At 49.4% G+C, this 21,027-nt stretch overlaps 1 protein-coding gene across 2 annotated transcripts; it reads left to right on the plus strand.

The window, feature by feature from the left end:
• Positions 1–1,655: 1,655 nt before the first annotated feature.
• DHH (desert hedgehog signaling molecule) lies at positions 1,656–7,881 on the plus strand. Of its 2 annotated transcripts, none has more exons than XM_047742823.1 (3): positions 1,656–2,971; positions 5,591–5,852; positions 6,132–7,881. In XM_047742823.1, the coding sequence occupies exons 1-3, from the start codon at positions 2,609–2,611 to the stop codon at positions 6,755–6,757; spliced, it is 1,251 nt and encodes a 416-aa protein (XP_047598779.1). In that variant the 5' UTR covers positions 1,656–2,608; the 3' UTR covers positions 6,758–7,881. The 2 variants fall into 2 exon arrangements, with proteins under 2 accessions (XP_047598779.1, XP_047598780.1); XM_047742824.1 differs by having other exon boundaries at positions 1,656–2,911.
• Positions 7,882–21,027: the final 13,146 nt, after the last annotated feature.

The following is a 21,027-nucleotide window of genomic DNA, read 5'->3' on the forward strand; positions in this document are numbered from 1 at the left end:
GGGCCTGTCTCTGTGTCTGTTGAACAACCTTATTCCCACCAATTCTGAGTCTACCAGCTGAGAAGAACAGAGAGATCCTGCCTACCATCCTTTCCCCTTTCTTCCATCTGCATTCTTAGTACCTTTTAGGGACTTGGGTCTAGTATTAGGTCATACAATTAGGCAGTGAGAACCTCCTCCTCCTTTAGCATTGCTTAAAGCTGGCTGGTCCCCTGACTCTTGTACTCACAGCTTGTTTCTGTGCTTTGGTTATTGGCAGTAAGTGGGCATGGCTGTAGGAATGGGATAACTTCTTCCCGTATGCACACAGCATCCTCAGCCCTTTCCTCCCTGACTTGGGTTGGACACAAGGTAAAAGAAGGCTGGCTGACATGGGTTTGTAGTTCCCAGAAAAGAACATAACTCCGTCTTTCCAGAGGCTGTCAGTGCCTAGAAGATTGTGTGAGCCCCCCTGCTGTGCTGGGGGGGGCAAGGACAAAGTTTCTGCTCAAGAGGATACAGATTTGTGTATTGTGCAACTTCTGGAGCGGTATCGTTCACCTTGTAGTCTTATAAACAGTTGCTATGACTATTTTCTTGGAAATGGCAGTTAGGTGTCTTGAGGAAGGAACACTTTTTTCTAATATACACAAAGTTGCTGTAAGTGCTAGCCATGGAGCTGGGGGGTGGGTATTGAACAGCAAAAAAGTGCAGATGCTACAGATACTTAGCTGAGCACCTACTATAGGCCAGGCACTTAGCTGTGGGGATTCATGATAAACAGTTTCATATTTAAGAATTGCTTTGTCTAGTAAGGGTGACATAATTCTGACACCACGATGGTTGGCAGTTCATTCCTGGTTCTCAGGGAAACAGCTGGGCAGTGTCAGGACATCAGGGAAGCCTTCTTAGAGAAAGTGATTTCTTTTTTTTAAGATTTTATTTATTTACTTGACAGCACAAGCCGGAGGAGCAGCAGGCAGAGAGAGGGAGAAGCAGGCCCGACTTGGAGTAGGGAGCCTAATCTATGGCTCGATCCCAGGACCCTGGGATCATGACCTGAGCCGAAGGCAGACATTTAACTGACTGAGCCCACCCAGGCCCCCTGAGAAAGTGATTTTTTTTTTCTAAAGATAGATAGATAGATTGATTGATTGATTTGACACAGAGAGAGAGACTGCAAGAGAGGGAACACAAGCAGGGGGAGTGGGAGAGGGAGAAGCAGGCCTCCCACTGAGCAGGGAGCCCGATGTGGGGCTCCATCCCAGGACCTGGGACTGTGACCCAAGCCAAAGGCAGAAGCCTCTGAACAATAGTGAATTGGTGGGTGAAGTATTGCAGGCTCCAGGCCTCTGAGAGGAGACCTGAGTGGTTGGAAGCAGAGCCCCAGGAGGTCCAGAGGGAGAAAGCTAGAGAGGTGCTTAGATGGAAGGTGAAGGGAAGAGCCCCTTAGCCTGTTAAGACTATGACCTTAAGGGGCGCCTGAGTGGCTCAGTGGGTTAAGCCTCTGCCTTCGGCTCAGATCATGATCTCAGGGTCCTGGGATCGAGCCCCGCATCGGGCTTTCTCCTGGGCAGGGAGCCTGCTTCCGCCTCTCTCTCTCTCTGCCTGCCTCTCTGCCTACTTCTGATCTCTCTGTCAAATAAATAATAAATCTTTAAAAAAAAAAAAAAAGACTATGACCTTAAGTATCCACTGCCCTCCAGAATCTTCCAGTTGACAGGTTATACATTTGAAAGGAAGTGGCCATTGGATGTCTAGCAAGGACAAGACGGGGGGCAGACGTTTGAAGTCCAGAACCAAATTATAACTACAGAGAGCTGTCCCTGATTCTGGGGGAAGCTCTCAGCAGAAGGCTGCAAAGTTACCAGAGAAAATGGTCCACTGGTACCCACCCCTTCCAGTTCTGGTTACTACTGCCAAAGAGAGTTGAAAGTGGGGGAGGCTTTGGGAGGACCACAGAGAAGAAAGTTTCTGGTTGTATGCCCAAAGGGATTGGCTATCCTTGGGTGGAAACTGGAACCCATACTTCCTGAAGGAGAGCAGAGGACAATGGCCTGCCAGGATAGGCTTTGGGAGAGTAAAGATCCAATTCAAGTATCAGAGGAGGGTGGTTTGTTGCCAAGCTTAGGCTTGGAAGTAGAAGGATGCTTATCCAGGCAGCTAAGGACTGAAAAGCTACTAGGATTTCTTAGACAGGTGCCTGCCTGGTTTCCATGATGGAACACGCTTCAGTCGTGAAATGGACCAGCGGTCACCGGCTAGAGCCCCCGCCCCGGTGGGAGGGGGCGGGACGGTCCTGGGAGAAGGGCGGGGGGCGGGGCCAGGGGCCACTTAAGGCGGAGCCGGGTTCTGGCAGCGCAGGAGCCGGGCAGCAGAGCCAGGCTGGGCTGGCACTCACCCACGACCCCCCTTCCCTGCTATGATGGCCCGTCAGTAGCAGGTTCCAGACCCTCTGGGAGCATGTAGGCTGAGCTAGCGGCAGCCAGGTGTGCAGAGCCACAATAGCTCCAGGGCACTCTGGGGGCAGCTCTGCCTGCTGCACTCTCTGGTGCCTGGGGAAATGCCCAACTGACCGGCGAGCTGGTGAGGACAAGAACGTCCCCTTTGGCCCGAGTCCTCTGCATCCATGGCGCTGCCGGCCAGGCTGGTGCCCCTGTGCTGCTTGGCACTTTTGGCGCTGCCCGCCCAGAGCTGCGGGCCCGGCCGGGGGCCGGTTGGCCGGCGCCGCTACGTGCGCAAGCAGCTGGTGCCATTGCTCTACAAGCAATTTGTGCCCAGCGTGCCCGAGCGGACCCTGGGCGCCAGTGGGCCTGCCGAGGGGAGAGTGGCAAGGGGCTCTGAGCGCTTCCGGGATCTGGTGCCCAACTACAACCCCGACATCATCTTCAAGGATGAGGAGAATAGTGGTGCAGACCGCCTGATGACCGAGGTAAGGAGGACCTCCCCACCTGCGCCAGGGCATTGCCAACTCCTGTGGCAGCCTGGGAGGGTAAGCTGGGCTTCATCTATAGACACCTTAATTCCAAAGATCTCCTCTCCCTACCTTTCCACCATCCCTCTCCCCCCCACCAAAAACAAAAAAATAAAAATAAAAACCCTAAACCTGTGCTCACTGGGCTCAGTGATAGGAGAGATTCCAACGGGGAGAAGCTGGAATGGGGAGGGGAGGAGGGACTAGTGAGAGTGAAGCTGGGAGAGACAGCGAGGGCGGGGAAAAGAGGATGGCGGCAGGCGAGACGGGAAATGGCTGAGGCGTGGACCGGGGGTCAGCTACCGAGCCAGGCAGGAAGGGCTGGGGTGAGCTGGGGGCCAGGAGCTGGCGAGGTAGCAGACAGAAAGCTCTACCCTTAGCCTGGCTCCTGACCTGATTGTGGAAAAGATCTGTGGGCTAAAGAGATTGAAGGAGGCTGGGAAAGAGGTGGCCAAGGGTTAGGTCACCAGGCCATGTACCTGAGAAGGGGCCGGGCAGGAATTGTCTTCAGCATGGGGGTGGGGGGGATCCTAGAACCAAGGCAAGACTATTCTAGAGTCTAAATGACTGTTTTGGGTGAAAAGTAGTTCTCAGTGGGAAAAACAGATGGGCCCACCTGAGAATCAAAGTGTTCCCACATCCCTCAAGTTCAGCTTAGCTCAGAGGTGTTCCTTGGAATTAAATTCAACTAGCATGTATTGAGCATCTACGGCAACTAGAACCCTGCTGACCTAGGATGAGGTGAGCAATGCCTTGGGAGTGAAGGACCACCTCTGGCCAGTGATCTCAAATGTCAGACCTGGAAGGAAACTTGGAAATCACATTCTTCCACCTCCTTGCTTCTATTTTGCGGCTGAGAGCTGGGCCCCAAGAGGAAAAGCGATTTAATCAAAGTCTTAAAACTAATTAGTGGCATGGCTGGGACTAGAATTCAGGACTCCTGATTCTAAGTCTATACACTTTCCATTACACCACCTAATTGTGTATGGAGTGGAGAGGTGGGGGGAGAGGGAGGGGTACGGATTTCCTCTGATTAATTGCCATAGTTTTCCAGGTTACTTTGTTAGGAAAACCTGTCCAGGGGAGAAAGAATTCCTTCTACTACTACTCAGAGATTGGGAAGGGGACACTCCTTCCCTCCTTGGCCATGGAATATTGTGGCCCTTTTCCCTGGCTGCCACCTGCAGCAGAGGGGCCAGAACAAGGGACAGGCCTTGGAGGGGCTCTGACAAGGCCTGGGAACCCCTCCGTCCTGCTTATCTCCCACACCCTGGCTGCAAAAGGCCTCCATTGAGTTGGCTCTGCACTGGGCTGCTGCCCCCGCAGGTCAAGGCCTCAGGGCCTCCTTAGGGGACAAAACGACAAAAAGTTGGATGAAGTTACCACTTTTCCTGTCTTCCCCTCCCCTGCTCTCCAACCCTGCGGAGGTGTAGAAAACGCGGGAAGGAGGGAAATGCCCCTCTGGCACTTAGAAAACCAAGTCTGAGGTGAGAGGTCGGAGCGGGTAGAAGAAAAGGAAACTGTCCTCTCTGCGCCTCCTCCCGCCGCGTCCGTGGTATGGTGCGCGCCAAGGTCTCCGGCTCCCAGACTAGAGCTGCCCAGATAACCGCGGTCTCACTCCCCCGGGTTCAGGCTACCAGCCCGCTGCTTTTCCTCCTCTCCACTCCCACCCTGCAGGGGGCCCCCCAGTTCCGCGCTAGGGCAGCTCCCATTAATCTCAGGTGCTACTACCACGCCTTTCTGGGCTGCATCTGGAACAGAGATGGAGAGACGGGGACTCAGGGCTGGTAGAGCCTGAGCTGGAATTGGGAGGGCTGGTAGCACTGGGGGAGGGGGCCCTGGCGGGCGGGAGCAGGCATGGGGGGCGCGGCTTTCTGCCCTTTCCTCTCCCGGAGCCGGGGCGGCTGAAAAGCGCCTTTGTGGATGGAGCTGCTGAGTCCGCTTCTCCCGGCGCGTCCCCGGCCTCGGCCCGGGATTCTCGCTCGGTTAAGTCATCCCGGAGAATGGCCATTGTACTTCGCGCAGCCCCCGCCATCCAAACCCTTTTTCCAGTAGCCTTGATCCCGCACGGCTACGCTTTGGGCACCTCTGTGGGGGGTACTCGCACCAAGAAGGGGTTAATGCTAGGGGCCGAAAGGAGGAGGAGGAGGAAGGAAGGAAGGAAGCGATGCCCGGTGCCAGGGAAGGCAACGAAACAAAAGATGAATCAGGCGGAGGGAGGGCAGCCGGGGCTTGGGGCGGGGGCCAGGCCCAAACAGGGGATCCTCTCGGGGAGCCAGGCATCTCAACCCTCCCTGACAGAGCTTCCACCCGCCCTCTCAACTCCTGCCCTCTCCCAGGTTGAGCCGAGATCCCATAACGAGTGAGGGGCAGGGGTTCAAAGTAGGGAAAGAGTTAGGTACCGGAGCCCTCTCAATCTCTGAGGTGACCCCACAGTTCTCCCACAATGCTCTGAAACGGGAGTGGGTATTGACGACGCCACCTCTTCAGGTTCTCACTTCTCCAGGACACTAAAAAGCTGGGAGGAAGTGGTGTGGGGCCAGGAAAACAAAGAAGAATCGACCCTCCCTTTCAGGTCCCTTTTGCCCCTGCGGTGGTCTTGGTAGTGAGGAGACTGACTCTTTGATTCCCCGCCAGCGCTGTAAGGAGCGGGTGAACGCGCTGGCCATTGCCGTGATGAATATGTGGCCCGGAGTGCGCCTGCGGGTGACCGAGGGCTGGGACGAGGACGGCCACCATGCTCAGGACTCTCTCCACTACGAAGGTCGTGCCTTGGACATCACCACGTCTGACCGCGACCGCAATAAGTATGGGTTGCTGGCGCGCCTGGCAGTGGAAGCCGGCTTCGACTGGGTCTACTACGAGTCCCGCAACCACGTCCACGTGTCGGTCAAAGCCGGTACAGTAGGGGGTGGGTGGTGAAGTCCGCCCCAAGGGGGCTCTTTCCGGGAAACTGAGGCTGCGTAGCTCTGGTGCGACCCTAGGGGAGACTAAGTGGCCGTTAGTGTTGTAAACCATCCTTGTATCTCTGCCCATGTTGGGGCCAGATCCGTGAGAAATTACATATCCCAGGACTGGCGAGGTCTGCTCTGGGCTTGACCCACATCTTTGAGAATCCGTACCAACATCCCGGAACCTCCGGTCTTGATTCAATCATCGCTGTGCTTGTTCCTTGCAGATAACTCCCTGGCCGTCAGGGCAGGCGGCTGCTTTCCGGGAAATGCCACCGTGCGCCTGCGGAGCGGCGAGCGGAAGGGGCTTCGAGAACTGCACCGCGGTGACTGGGTGTTGGCGGCAGATGCGGCAGGCCGGGTGGTGCCCACGCCTGTTCTGCTCTTCCTCGACCGGGACTTGCAGCGCCGGGCCTCCTTCGTGGCTGTGGAGACCGAGCGGCCCCCGCGCAAGCTGTTGCTCACGCCCTGGCACCTGGTGTTCGCTGCTCGAGGGCCCGCGCCCGCGCCGGGCGACTTTGCGCCGGTGTTCGCACGCCGGCTGCGCGCGGGGGACTCGGTGCTGGCGCCTGGCGGGGACGCGCTTCGGCCGGCGCGCGTGGCCCGCGTGGCGCGCGAGGAAGCCGTGGGCGTGTTCGCGCCACTCACAGCACACGGGACACTGCTGGTCAACGACGTCCTGGCCTCGTGCTACGCGGTTCTAGAGAGTCACCAGTGGGCACACCGCGCCTTCGCTCCTTTGCGCCTGCTGCACGCGCTGGGGGCGCTGCTTCCGGGCGGGGCAGTCCAGCCCACGGGCATGCACTGGTACTCTCGGTTCCTCTATCGCTTGGCGGAGGAGCTACTGGGCTGAATGCATCCGACGTAGAAACCTCGAGGCGCCTGCGGAAACCCGGCCGTGTGGGCTGAGATCTGGCGGTGTGGGCAGCAGAGGATGCTGACTCGGGAAGGCAGGGAGGAGGGGATAGGGAGAAAAATGGACGCGAGACCGGACTGCTTGGTTTAGGGGCAACCTCCATCGGAGCGGAGAGGAGATCCCCGGTCATAGGTAGCTGGGGTCGATGGTGGATACTCCTTGAAGAGGACTATTTCACCTCTTCTTCCCGAGTGCCTCAGCCCCAACCAATTATTTTATTTTATTTTCTATTTATAAATTGTAATATAATGATCTGCTTGCCCCGCCTGGCAAGGTGAGGGTCCAGGGCACGGCGTTAACACTGTTTGACACAGCCTGCCAATCTGATGTCTGACATTTTCCTACAGGTGGCCTAATAAAGGGAAGGCTTGCAGGAGCTTATTGGAAAATATCTCTGTTCAGAGGGGGATTCACCTCGAGAGGAGGGGAGAAGGGGACTAACTCTGAGTCAATACCTTACTTCCGACTCCTCCCTCCTTGCCCAGCAAGTCTTCCTGCCTGCTTCCTCCCATCGGAGGGGGCGTCCCAAGTGATCAGCAAAGAGAGCCCAGAGTCGTGTGCTTTTCTAGGCTGCTGGTCCCTTCTCCCACCCAGAGAGGACCAGCATTCTGTCCGCATGCTTGCATACCGAATGTTGGAGGGGCCAGGGTTGTTGAAGGAGCAAGAGGGTCTGCACATGTCCTTTCTCATTTACAGAGGCTCCAGTGAGGTCACAGGCTATTGCATTACTGATACTCAGAGAATTCTGGCCCATGATTGGTAGCCTGCAGTCTTGGTCCCTCCCTGAAGGCCCTGAATCAGGTGCCAGGGTCTGAATGGGGGTGATGTTTTATTCTGGGATGTCACTGGATCAACTGGTGATCCGTGGGAATCCCCAGTTAATTTATAACTGATAGTCCCCACACACTCTTGGTCAAGAGAAATAACGGGATCAGGGGGCTGGAACCTATCTCTCCTATCTCTGCTGGGGGCAGAGAACAGATTCAAGCCCTGGTGTGTGTGTTTAGGGGAAGATAGGGAGGCTCTCCAAGCAAGGAGCATATATGCATTACAATTGGAACCCTCTTTTTTAAAAAAAATTATCTTATTTATTTATTTGATAGACAGAGATCACAAGTAGGCAGAGAGGCAGGCAGAGAGAGAGGAGGAAGCAGGCTCCCCGCGGAGCAGAGAACCCGATGTGGGGCTCGATCCCAGGACCCTGGGATCACGACCCGAGCGGAAGGCAGAGGCTTTAACCCACTGAGCCACCCAGGCACCCCTGGAACCTTCTTCTTGATCGCCTGTCCTAGTTGTTGTTTCTACTGGCTTCCTCCACCTCACACCCCATCCCTCCTCTTTCCTCTCCTCTTCTCCTGGCTCTGCTTCCCCGGGCTGGGTATTCCGAGAACCTTCAGGTTCCAATGCAGCAGATAGGCAGGAACTCAGACAGTCAGGTGCTCCTGAGCCAGAATGGAAGCTCCGAGGGGGGTGCCTGGGTGGCTTAAGCCTCTGCCTTCCGCTCATGTCATGATCTCAGGGTCCTGGGATCGAGTACCGCATTGGGCTCTCTGCTCGGCGGGGAGCCTGCTTCCCCCCCTTCTCTCTCTGCCTGCCTCTCTGCCTACTTGTGATCTCTGTCTGTCAAATAAATAAATAAAATCTTAGGAAAAAAAAAAAGAGTGGAAGCTCAGAGGAAGTTGGACTTCAGTAGACGGGGAATGTCTGGGTTCAGGGAAGAGAAGTTTGGTGGTGAAACCAAGGAGCCAGTCCTGGTCTGTAGCAGCTGTGCGGTTTCAGTCCACAGGGTCCCTGCTATACACCGCCCTCTGGTGGCCGTCAAGATTAGTTCTTTTCCAGACCAAAGAAGAGAGAACTACAGACTGCAGGGATGAGTGGACTGGACCTGCGCAGAGGAGCCTTGTCTCAGGAGGCCTGAGATGGTGGGTGGGGCTTGGTAAGCTGCCAGGGCTGAACCACAGGTGTCAAGAGCTGGTAAGGAGCCCACACGCCTCTCCTTGTGAAAACCCGTCCGAGCCTGGCATTTTTGCATCCCTCCTACCTGGTTTAGCTTTATGGCTCCCAGAAACGGGAGGTATACTTGTAGCCAGATTCTGTGCATGTCCAAGTTGCCACCTCATCTCCCTCACCTTGTGACCCTTGAGTTCAGTGTCTAGAGACAAAACCATACTTAGGCTTCCAGGAAGTGCTTGATAAAGGCAACAGGAAGCGGAGTAAGTTTACCTTACCTTTAGTGTCCTCCCACCCACCATTTCCTTCTATCCCTACCAGGTACCTGCTGCCACCTCCCACCCCTCTTCTGATCTCACGGTCCAAGCTGTGGATCTTTCCCAGAGCATGGCCTGAAAGTCAGGCAGACCTGCAGATCTGATGCCACCCCAGAAGGACTGTTGACAAGATCAGTGTCTGTGCCTAGTGTGGACAAGGCGCTCGGTCAAGGTTTTCTACACTCTGCTCCCATTTCTCACTGCCTTTGCTGTTTTCCACTGCTCGTGTGCTTCTCTCCTCACCACTCCACTAGAAGCAGGATTTATCCATGGTTCCCAAATATTTGGGGGGGTGTTGCCCCCATAATTGTTTGATTTCATAACACTCCTTCAGAAGGTGCTGTGTGAAAGAGTTGGGCTTGCTTTAGAACTAAAGAATAATTAAAAGTGATCTTGTTTTGAGAATTTACAGAGTATTTTGTGATAATCTCAGCAAGACCTCTCTGTGTACTGGGAAACCAGACTTGAGAACCACTGGTTCAAGGTTCAGTTGACCTTTTTAACCCCTCAAAATCCAGACTCCACACCCCCCCACCCAGCCTCTCTTCAAGTCGGATTTACTGGACATCTACAGTGTAGCGCTGCATTAGGCATGAAAAACATACAAAATATTAAGAAAGAGCTCCCTCTGGGAGGAAAGGTATAAGATGTTTAACTACCAAAACAACATTGTTACTTAATCAGGGTGAACTGAATGAATGGAAAAATGTCATATTAGTACAGAGAAAGCCTTGTGGAAAAAGTAGGGCCTGGGGGCGCCTGGGTGGCTCAGTGGGTTAAGCCGCTGCCTTCGGCTCAGGTCATGATCCCAGGTCCTGGGTTCGAGCCCCACATCGGGCTTTCTGCTGAGCGGGGAGCCTGCTTCCTCCTCTTTCTGCCTGCCTCTCTGCTTACTTGTGATTTCTCTCTGTCAAATAAATAAATAAAATCTTAAAAAAAAAAAAAAAAAAGTAGGGCCTGGCTAGGACGTTGAGGCATGTAGGTGGAGGAGACCAGAGAGGGCATTCCAGGCAGAAGTAACGACATGAACAGGCATTTGGAATCTGGAATCTAGCAAGCTGGCTAAAGTGGGAGATCTGGGAGTGTAACTATATGTAGCTCATGTTTCTTGAGAATTTACTACATGTCAGACCCTGTGCTAGCTCTTTCCATGCATTCTCATTTCCTCCTTATGATAACCCTGTGGGACTGTATTACAGAAGAGGATACCGAGGCAAAGACAGGTTTAAGTCACTGGCTCAAGTGACCGCAGCTAGTAAGTGGGAGACCTGGAGCAGGAATAACAAGAAATAAGACTGCCTTGATGGAAAAGACCACATCTGAGAGGGAGGGCCTTAAGAAGTTTTTGACTCGGTGCATCTGGATGGCTCGGTCGGTTAAGCGTCTGATTCTTGGTTTTGGGGCTCAGGTCATGATCTCAGGGTTGTGGGATTGGGCCTCGTGTCAGGCTCTGAGCTCAGCAGGGAGTTTGCTGAAGATTCTCTCCCTCTCCCTCTGCCTCTCACTTGCTCTAAAATAAATAAACAAATAAAAAGTTTTGGACTCTCCTTCCCTTCACTGAGTCACTAGTAAGTCCTAGCTTTTTGACAGCTATTTCTCATTTTCATTGGCTCTTCTTTCTCCTGCCTGGATCACTGCCTTCCTTAACTAAAGTTATCTAGCCAATAAAGGAAATCCTGCAGATTAGAGGAGAGGGGAGACCACGTTTTGTTATGGATTAAATAGATGCCTCCCCCTCCAAATTCACACGGGCAAACCCTAATGCCTGTGTGACTTTTTTTTTTTTTAAAGATTTTATTTATTTGCAGAGATCACAAGTAGGCAGAGAGGCAGGCAGAGAGAGAAGGGGGGAAGCAGGCTCCCCGCTGAGCAGGGAACCTGATGTGGGGCTTGATATCAGGACCCTGAGACCATGACCCGAGCTGAAGCAGAGGCTTAACCCACTGAGCCACTCAGGTGCCCCTGTGTGACTGTTTTGGGAGGTGAGGCCTCTAAGGAAGTAATTAAGGTCAAATGAAGTCCTAAGAGTAGGGCCCTGATTTGTTAGGACTAGTGTCTTCCTAAGAAGAGACATCAGAAAGGTGCTTTCTCTCTTTGCATGCACCAAGGCAAGGCCATGCAAACGCGTTGTGAGAAGGCAGCCATGGGAAGGCCAGGAAGAGAGTTTTCACCAGAAACCAAATTGGCCAGAACTTTGATCTTGGACTTTTCCAGCCTCCAAAATAGTGAGAAAATAAATGCTTGATGTCTAAGCCACCCAGTTGATGGTATTGTGTTAAGACAGCCCTAGCGGACTAATCCAATCTTCCAGAGCTGTGTGAAGTAAAAAAAAAAAAATCCAGTGCCAAGATGGGGTCTTTACTTAGTGAATATAATGAACTCTGAAAAGTGAGCATTTCGGACCTAGAGCCTTTATCCCTGATGGTACCTGTGTGGTCTCTACTATTAGAGGAAGCCTTCTTTTCTGGCTGGAAGACTGAAGCAGCTGTCTATGGGAAGAAGGCTATGGCTGGTCAGGGTATTTCTCTGTGGGATTGTGTGGGTAGTTAGCACATTCTCCCTCTTACTGTCTCTGTATGTGAATTGGTTGATGTATGCACATGAACATCTCCCATTAGATGGGGGGGATATCTTCAGGCAGATCTTACTGAGTGCCTACCTTGGGGAGAGGATGGTAAGGCAGGCATGGCTCTCACAGTTCACCTGGCAAGACACAGTGGTCAGATGGTTATTGAATGTGGTGGAAGGTGAAGAGTGATGTTGAAGCTGAGACCTGAAAGATGGGTAAGAGTTGTTCAAGCAGAGGGAACGGCATCTTCAAAGGCCTGGAGTTGGGGAGCAAGAGTAAATTGAACATCAATTCAAGAGTATAGGAGCATCAGTAAGCTCAGTTTAGTGAAAGGGAGGCGTGATATACTTTAAAGATTTTCAGTTTTGTCCTGAAGGTGAAAAGCAACTGTAGGATTTGAAAGAGTTGGGAGTGGGAGTTGGGAATCAAACTTGCATTTTAAAAGAGAAACTGGCAATTGGATGGCCTTTTGGGGTCATCTTTAATCCCTAAGTCAGTTGTCCTCCTCTGTGCGTGTGAGCGTTGCAAGTTCTGACTGCAAGTAGAAAATGCTTCCATCCCCACATGGTATGTTATGGGAGCAGACGGTGGGGGACAGCGTAGGGATATTGGAGCAGGGCAGGATAAGATGGGGACAAGATTTGAAGGCGATACCTCCAGCCCTGGCTTTGCTTCTCTCCGAAACCTAAACCCAAATTGTCTTTTCAGCTTCTCTCCTGGGGACCACATCACCTAAGAACATAGTTATTTGACTTCACACCACGTGGTGTCCAAACAGAAGAAGTCCTTGGAACTGGGAACTCTTATTCTGCTCTTCTCTTTTGCTTTCCAGCCATTCTCTCGGCAGAGTTTGGCTTAGTTTGGAGCTGATGGCCCTAAGCTGAGACAGAGCTGCCACCCCGAGAGCCAGGCCTGGGCTGGACATTGCAGCTGCCCAGGAAACAGCTGGTTAAGCCCTCAGCAGCTGCAGCAGCTGGGATTCCACCCAACATTTGAGCTGGGATTAATCCCATTTCCTCCACACACATCCCTTCCCTGTTCTAGTCCCTGGCTAGTCTATAGTGTATCTTGGAGGTTTTGAGGCTAAATGTCACAAGTCTGTCCATGAACTAAGCTAGAGCCAAAGTCATCCATCTTCCTCTTAGAGGAAGCTGACCCAAAGCACCTTCGGACCAGCCCAGGAAGGAGGATGTGGGTCTCTGCCACATCCACCCTCCTTTCCCTCATTCTCTCTATTCTCTGATAAGTGGGTAGGATGGATTATTCTTTGACTTGTCTGCTTTTCAATAACCGTTAGAATTGTCTAAAGAAGAAGGGACTGCTTTGGTGGGATGAGGAGGTAGATTTCCTTTATCTTGGAAAAACTCTATACCAAGACCTAGAAACTTGGTGGGAGTGTTACAGGAGGATCAGACCTCATAAGGGTGGTTGTCACTTTTCACCGCACTTGCTTCTCCCTTAACTGTGATTCTACAGTTGCGAACAATAGGGCTGTATATTCTACTAGGTACTTTTGCACCAGCTGTGTGACCTTGAGGAAATCACTTTGTAAGAGAGGCCAGAGACCACAATGAGGTACTTCCAAGAAGTTGGAAAGAAGGAGGTGCCCTGAGATTTGAACAAGGTGAATTAACACACAAAAGAACAAGGCATTTCCTCCCAGGCTCAGACATTTGACTCCCTCCCATCAACAAATATTTATTAGGCCTCTGCAAGTACTAATAGACATTTTACTATGCTAAATATTTTAAAAATATTTTTCTAGAGAAACAGACAGTCATTTGAATAGATTAAATTAATTTAATTAGGTTTTAGCTTTGTGGAATGGCCTGATCAAGTTTGGATTTTAGAAAGATCGTTCTAGTTCCTGAGTGGAGAATAGACTAGAAGGGAGTTAGTGAGCCCAGGAAGGAAAGCAAAAGCAGGAAGGGTAGTGCAGTGGTGCAGATGAGAGATGATGCTGGTGAGATAAAGAGATGGCAGTGGAGATGGAGAGAAGAGACAGTTGTAGGCAATATTTATATTTGTGGAATTGGTAGGACCTAGTAGTTCATAGGATGAAGTAGGGAGCGAAGAGTAAGGTGGAGGAGAAAAAGACTGCGTGATATTACTGTATCTAAAATGAAAGAGAGGGACGCCTGGGTGGCTCAGTTGGTTAAGCAGCTGCCTTAGGCTCAGGTCATGGTCCCAGTGTCCTGGGATCGAGTCCCACATCAGCCACCTTGCTCAGCGGGAGCCTGCTTCTCCATCTGCCTCTGCCTGCCACTCTGTCTGCCTGTGCTCACTCTGACAAATAAATAAATAAAATCTTTAAAAAAATAAAATAAAATAAAATAAAATGAAAGAGAAGGGGACACCTGGGTGGCTCAGTCAGTTGAGTGTCTGACTCTTGATTTCGGCTCAGGTCATGATCTCAGAGTAATGACATGGAGCCTCTAGTCTGACTCCATGCTCAGCATGGAATCTGCTTAAGGTCCTCTCCTTCTGTCCCTCCCTTCCCCTGCTCACTCTCTCTCAAAATAAATAAATAAATCTTAAAAAAAATGAAATAGATGAGAAAGAATAATTGATCAGCTAATATCACTCTATTAATCCAAAATGGAATGTGTCAAAATGAGTAACTCAGTCAATAAGAATTATTACTATGTGCCCAGAATGATCTTGATGAGAGAGGTACCCAACATAGTCATTGGTGGGGTAGGAATGGTTTTTCAGGCCTCCAGACGACTTTCTGAAATACCCCACTGAGAGAGTCCTAATTTTCTATTCATCAGGCAGCAATCTGGTACCTCCCTAGAAAAGAGAGTACCCAGGGTGCCTGGGTGGCTCAGTGGGTTAAGCCTCTGCCTTCGACTTGGGTCATGATCTCAGGGTCCTGGAATCGAGTCCTACATGGGGCTCTCTGCTCGGCAGGGAACCTGCTTCTCCCTCTCTCTCTGCCTATTTGTGATCTGTCTCTCTCTGTGTCAAATAAATAAATAAAATCTTTAAAAAAAAGAAAGAAAGAAAGAAAGAAAGAAAAGAGAGTACCCTAGATAGAGGACACAGGCATTCTGGGCAGTGGATAGAGAATGCGATGGATACACTGGCATGGGAGGACCCAGATCAGGAACTTGGGAATTACTGCAAGGCTTCCCTGGAGTCAAATATTTGGAGGTGTCCTGAGCAAGTCCAGTTTGCAAATTGGCTAGACTGAGTGTTCTTCCCAGGATCATCTTTCTCGATGGTGTCGGGGAGGGAGCCAGCCCATCTGCCTTCCTCTGGGTATACCTCTCTAGCCAAACTGTGAATTCACTTTTAGATTAATAATGACAGTTATTATGATGGTGTTAATTCAGGGAGTACCAACTCTTTCTTAATAGAATACTTCGTAATACTCTGTTAAGAAATGTATATCACATATAGGATCGCATCTACTTCTCACAACCATTGTGCAAAGATAAGTATTTGATTCCAGAAGGACTTAAGCAGGTCACAGGGACCACTGGAGACCTGCGTTTTTGAGGCTATGCAGCCAGAAACAATGCCTCAAATCACTGAACCCAGCCAGTGGGGGCACTGTGGCAACCGCCACTGAACACTGGACACTGTAGCTTACAGCCCAATGCTGACACTGCCACGGATGCTGGAGGGTGTTGCTGACACCACTGCCATGGGCCATCCTGGACCTCTATCTTTCTGCCAGCAGCCAGAAAGAATGGCAGACATCTGCTACCGTGAGAAACTGAGGCTCAGAGTAGCGAAGTAAATCGCTTAAGATCTCATAGGGAATAAGCTAGGATTTGACACCAGGTTTGGTCGACTGCAAGATCCATGTTCTTTCCACTATGTTCTGCTTCTGTGAACTACTTTACTTCTCCAGGCTGTTGCTTCTCAGCCTATAGTCTGGAGAAAATTGTGATAACAGCTGATCACCAAGATCCTCTAGCTCTAATAGGTGTTAATTCAATTATTTTGCATATTGCTATTTATGGTCCCTGGATTGAGAAAGTTCCCCTAAGAGGATCTAAGTACTTCCCATTTTCCTGAAAGGGACTGGTATTTATCATCTCCATACTAGCAGAAGTCAAGTGTAGGTGCAGGAGTGAGAGGAGAACCAGACCTAGGGAACATGTAAGGAAGAGGCCTGCATGTATATCCTGGTTATTTTTCTGTGGAGTGCTAGAGACACATATCCTTCATTGGCCCATCAGCATGTGAATATCTGGGAGGAGCCCCAAAATCCACATGTCAAAAATAAATGCATTAATTCAGTACTCTCTCTCCTTACCCCTGCTAAAACATTCCTGTTCTTCCCATGTCTTCTGATCCTGTTCATAGAATTGCCATCTTCCTTCTCTTTGTCTGCTTTAATCAGATCTTTAATGTCACAACTTCTATCTGGAGTGCCCTCTCTATGAGTCTTTACTTTTGTTCTGATTGTTACCTGGTCCAGGCCATCATCTCCTTTCTGGGTATTGGACTCCTAATAGAACTTCCACCTCCAGCCCCAACCTCTCTTGGTCCTACATCCTCTACGTCATAAAGCCCAGCTTTCCTTGTGGTACTGCCTCTCCCCATCAGCCCACCAAGGTAATGGCAAAGATCCCATCGCTCACTGCAGTGCTACCGAAGCCTTGTACTGTATTCATGATGATGTCCATAGTGTCTGTCCACCCCTATAAATGTTACTATTCTTCTCAAATTCTGTTGGCTTTTCTTACTATCAGCTTTAGCTTCTGTGCAAGAATATTTGGGAAGTCACAGTTTTGACATTATAACTATTGTTTTTTCCACCACACATTAAAAATTACGTAACAGCGTTGCCTGGGTGGTTCAGTGGGTTAAAGCCTGTGCCCTCGGCTCAGGTCGTGATCCTGGGGTCCTGAGATGGAGCCCCGCATCAGGCTCTCTGCTCCTCTGGGAGCCTGCTTCCTCCTCTCTCTCTCTCTGCCTGCCTCTCTGCCTACTTGTGATCTCCGTCAAGTAAATGAATAAAACTTTTTTAAAAAAATTACATAACAAGACAAAATTTTAAAGTGTGTATGTTACATGAATCATCTTACATACACTAGTGGTGTATTTCAAGAATGCTGGATACTGAATAAAGGTCAAATTCTGGGGTGCCTGGGTGACTCAGTCTTTAAGCGTCTGCTTTCAGCTTGGGTCCTGATCCCAGGGTCCTGGGATCAAGCCCCACATCAGGCTCTCTGCTCAGCAGGAAGCCTGCTTCTCCCTCTCTTACTCCTCCTGCTTGTGTTCCCTCTCTCGGTGTCTTTCTCTTTGTCAGACAAATAAATAAAATATTTTAAAAATACAAAATAAACATAAAATTCTTTTTAAAAAATATTTTATTTACTTATTTGACAGAGACAGAATCACAAGTAGGCAGAGAGAGAGAGGGAAGCAGGCTCTCTGCTCAGCAGAGAGCCTGATGCGGGGCTCTATCCCAGGACCCTGAGATCATGACTTGAGCTGAAGGCAGAGGCTTAACCCACTGACCCACCCAGGCGCCCCAAAGATCAAATTCTTTTTAGTAAAGTCTACCCACAACGTGGGGCTTAAGCTCATGACCTCTGAGATCAGGAGCTGTATGCTCTACACACTGAGCCAGGCAGGCACCCCAAAACAAAAATTTTTTTTTTTTTTTTGGAGAAAGAGAAAGTGTGTGCAGGTAGGTGAGGGATGGGCAGAGGGAGAGAGAGAATCTTAAGCAGACTCCATGCCCAGCATGGAGTCGCATGTGGGGCTCCATCCCACAACCCTGAGATCATGACTTGAGCTGAAATCAAGAGTCAGATGCTTAACCAACTGAGCCACTGGGCACTCTCCCAAATCAAATTTTTAAACCTGGCATTCAAAGGCCTCCCTGATTTGATCCCAAGTCTAATTTCCAGGTTTAATTTCTACATAGCCCATACACAAAGAGCTGCAGGATCCACTCTGTATTTCCAGATACAGTATTCCCTTAACTTTTTGTTTTTTTCTCTAGGGCTTTCTCAAGCTTTAAGGCCTGGCTTAATTGTCAAGTACCATGTGAAATCTCTGATCTTTCCAGACAGAATCAAACCCCTTACTTCTGTGTTCCTTTCCTTTCCCTCCCTCCCTCCCTCCCTCCCTTCCTTTCTTCTCTTCCTCCTTCCTTTTCTTCCTTCTTTCCTTTCCTCCCTCTTCTCTTCCTTATTTTCTCTCTTTTTCTTGAGAACAGTTTCTTCCTCTATACTTTTCGCTATTCATACTGTGATGTGAGACTTAATATAATTTTGTGTCTAGTCTTTTACTTGATCATTTTCCCTCTATAACATTCAGAGGTACATCATTCAGAGTCTTGGGGAAAACAGACTGCACACTCAAATGCGGGAACTGAGAAAAATAAAACAGAAGAGCTGTTCACACTGTTCATAAAGTTGTGGGTAGGGTTAAAGAATATCTTCCAGAGTGGTGAAACGTTGAGTCTGGGATCATTGAGGAACACAATAAGTGGTAACCCCTAAACCTGAAGGGGCCAGGGAAGAAGGGTTACAAGAACCCAGAGAGAGAGCTGTAAGTAGCTGTAGTTGAAGGAAAGGGTCTGTGGCCTCTGGTAACCACAGAAGTGAGTCCAAGAGACATAACAGAAGAGTTGCCGGTTCAACCCACAGAGTCAGGAGAAATAATACATTGGTTTTTTTTTTTTTGTTTTGTTTTAATATTTATCTTTTATGGTGGGTTTCTTTTCTTTTTTTTTTTTAAGGATTTTATTTATTTGGCAGAGAGAGATCACAAGTAGGCAGAGAGGCAAGCAGAGAGAGAGAGAGAGAGAGAGAGGAGGAAGCAGGCTCCCCGCTGAGCAGAGAGCCCGATGCGGGACTCAATCCCAGGACCCTGAGATCATGACCTGAGTGGAAGGCAGAGGCTTAACCCACTGTGCCACCCAGGTGCCCCAATACATTGTTTTTTAAAACCACCAAGTTTTTGTCATCATTGCTGTTGTTTTTAAGTAATCTCTATGCCCAGCGTGGGGCTCAAACTCATGATCTTGATACCCAAAGTTGCATGCTCTGCAGACTGAGCCAGCCAGGTATCCCTGGAACCCATATATTTAATAAAGTTATTTATTTATTTTAGAGAGTGAGAGCACGAGAAGGGGGAGGGGTGGAAGGAGATAGAAAGGAAGAGAGAATCTCCAGCACACTCCCCACTAAGCGAAGAGCCTGACACAGGGCTCAATCCCAGGACCCCAAGATCTCGACCTGAGGTGAAACCAAGAGTTGGTCACTTAACCAATTGAGCCACCCAGCTGCCCCCAAACCCATACTTTTGATACAAACAGAGTAAAAATGTTTTCACTTTTCATAGAGATACTTAAAACAATTTTCTGGGAGTATTTAATCTTTATTTTATTTCAGTTGTTTGAGACATAGCAAGGTATATGACGTTGTCACTAGAAATTTTATTCCAAGCCCATTTACCTGCCATTAGGTTAGTTTACCTTCGGGATGCTGGGCTCAGTCGGTTGAGCATCTGCCTCTGGCTTAGGTCATGATCCCAGAGTTCTGGGATCGAGTCCCACGTCAGGCTTGGTGGGGAGCCTGCTTATCCCTCTGCCTGCCTCTTTCCCCTACTTGTGTGCATATGTACTCTCTCTCTCTCTCTGACAAAAAAAAAAAAAGTGGTTTACTTTCTTGAGTTGATCCTGTATTGGTGATCTTTGTATACCTATGGTCTCTACAAAGTAACCATTTATGCATTGATCTTTAAGGGGATTGATATTTAATAAACAAATATCTTGTTCCTGAGGTGTGCAGGTCTTATAGATTTGGCTCACTGAACATTTATTCCTAATCACCTCTCTTTTGCCTTCCTTTACTATAGAGGGTAGAAAAGAAAATGCTAAAATTACCAGGCTCCCTTGCAGCTAGAGATAGCCATTTAATAGTTTGGTTTAAGGAGATGGAGGTGAAAATCTGCTGTGAGATCTTCTCCTCTTGTATAAAAAGAAGAAGACACAAGAGGAGAAAACCCTTTGTTTTAGGCCTTTTGTTTTCCTCCTGATTGAAAACAAGAGAATTTGAGAATGATTTAATAAAGAGATTATTTACAAAGGTATAGGGAAACCACAGGGGTACAGTAGTATTGTTAGGGTGAGTATCAGAGAAGCTGTTACCAAAGCAGCCTGAAGGGGAGGAAGCAACTAGAAACAGCACAAGAGAAGTGTATGCGTTGGGGGTGTGTGTGTAGAGGGAGTGACTTGAGAGGTTCTAGGACCTTCAGTGGGGGTCACAGATACTCTCCCCACTCCATATGACCTTCTGTGAGGGCTTCCCTTAGGCTGAATTCTGCTGAGATCCAGGGGGCAAGGTGTGTCTCCTGGAAACAAATCTGGGTGAGAAAGAATAGAGACTTTTTTTAAAAAAAGATTTTATTTATTTGACAGAGAGAAACAGCCAGGAGGGAACACAAGCAAGGGGGAGGGAGAAGCAGGCTTCCCACCAAGCAGGGAGCCCGTTGCAGGGCCCGATCCCAAGACTCTGGGATCATGACCTGAGCCTCAGGCAGACGCTTAATACCTGAGCCACCCAGGTGCCTCAAGAATAGAGAGTTAATCTAGAAAGACAAACAGCATAAAAGGCATCTCACTTATCTTTATATGCACGCTGTATCACACATGGTGAGACTATCTGGTACAAAATAGGAGGTGAACAAATTTTTACTGAATTTCACTGAATCTAGTTCTTTGTTCTACCCTGCAGTGCCTTTAAGACCCAATCTGGAATCTCCACCAACCTCCACTCAGGCCAAATAATTCAACATAAAATTGCTGGTCTGCAAGGAACTTCCTTTACACAGTCAAGAAACTATTTAGGTCCCTTTCTAAGGCCAGAGTAAGTGGCTCTTAGAAACAACTCTTGTAGATCTGGACTTCCTAAAGCATTAGATAGTTCCACAAAGTGTGTCCTCCAGTACAATCTTTTTTTTAATTACTTTTTTTAAAGACTTTATTTATTTATTTGGCAGACAGAGATCACAAGTAGGCAGAGAGAGAGGAAGGGAAGCAGGTTCCTTGCTGAGCAGAGAGCCTGCTGCGGCTCTCGATCCCAGGACCCTGGGATCATGACCTGAGCTGAAGGCAGAAGCTTTAACCCACTGAGCCACCCAGGCGCCCCCCTCCAGTACAATCTAACTACTGCAAACACACTTCATCAGGCCCTTCCAGAAGAACTACCTTCTGTGTGCTATCTATATGGCCAAATCTCAGTTTCCACATCTGTAAGATAAGGGTGATAATAGCTACCCATCATTCAAGCCTCAGGTACAAATGTCACCTCCTCAGGATTTCTAGGATATCATATAAAATAAGAGGAATACTACACCCCATTACTTCCTAGCCCATTAACACCTTGTTTTCCCTC

Source organism: Lutra lutra, chromosome 8, assembly GCF_902655055.1.
Source record: "Lutra lutra chromosome 8, mLutLut1.2, whole genome shotgun sequence".
In the NCBI taxonomy this organism is placed as follows: Eukaryota; Metazoa; Chordata; class Mammalia; order Carnivora; family Mustelidae; genus Lutra; species Lutra lutra.

What these genes read in the sequence shown, in the direction of transcription:
- DHH (XM_047742823.1), top strand. Translation starts at nt 2,609, where the DNA reads ATGGCGCTGCCGGCCAGGCTGGTGCCCCTGTGCTGCTTGGCACTTTTG. An exon ending in TCCTGTGGCAGCCTGGGAGG is followed by an intron (nt 2,972 to 5,590) that starts GTAAGCTGGGCT and finishes ATTCCCCGCCAG; the next exon opens with CGCTGTAAGGAGCGGGTGAA. An exon ending in CCACGTGTCGGTCAAAGCCG is followed by an intron (nt 5,853 to 6,131) that starts GTACAGTAGGGG and finishes TGTTCCTTGCAG; the next exon opens with ATAACTCCCTGGCCGTCAGG.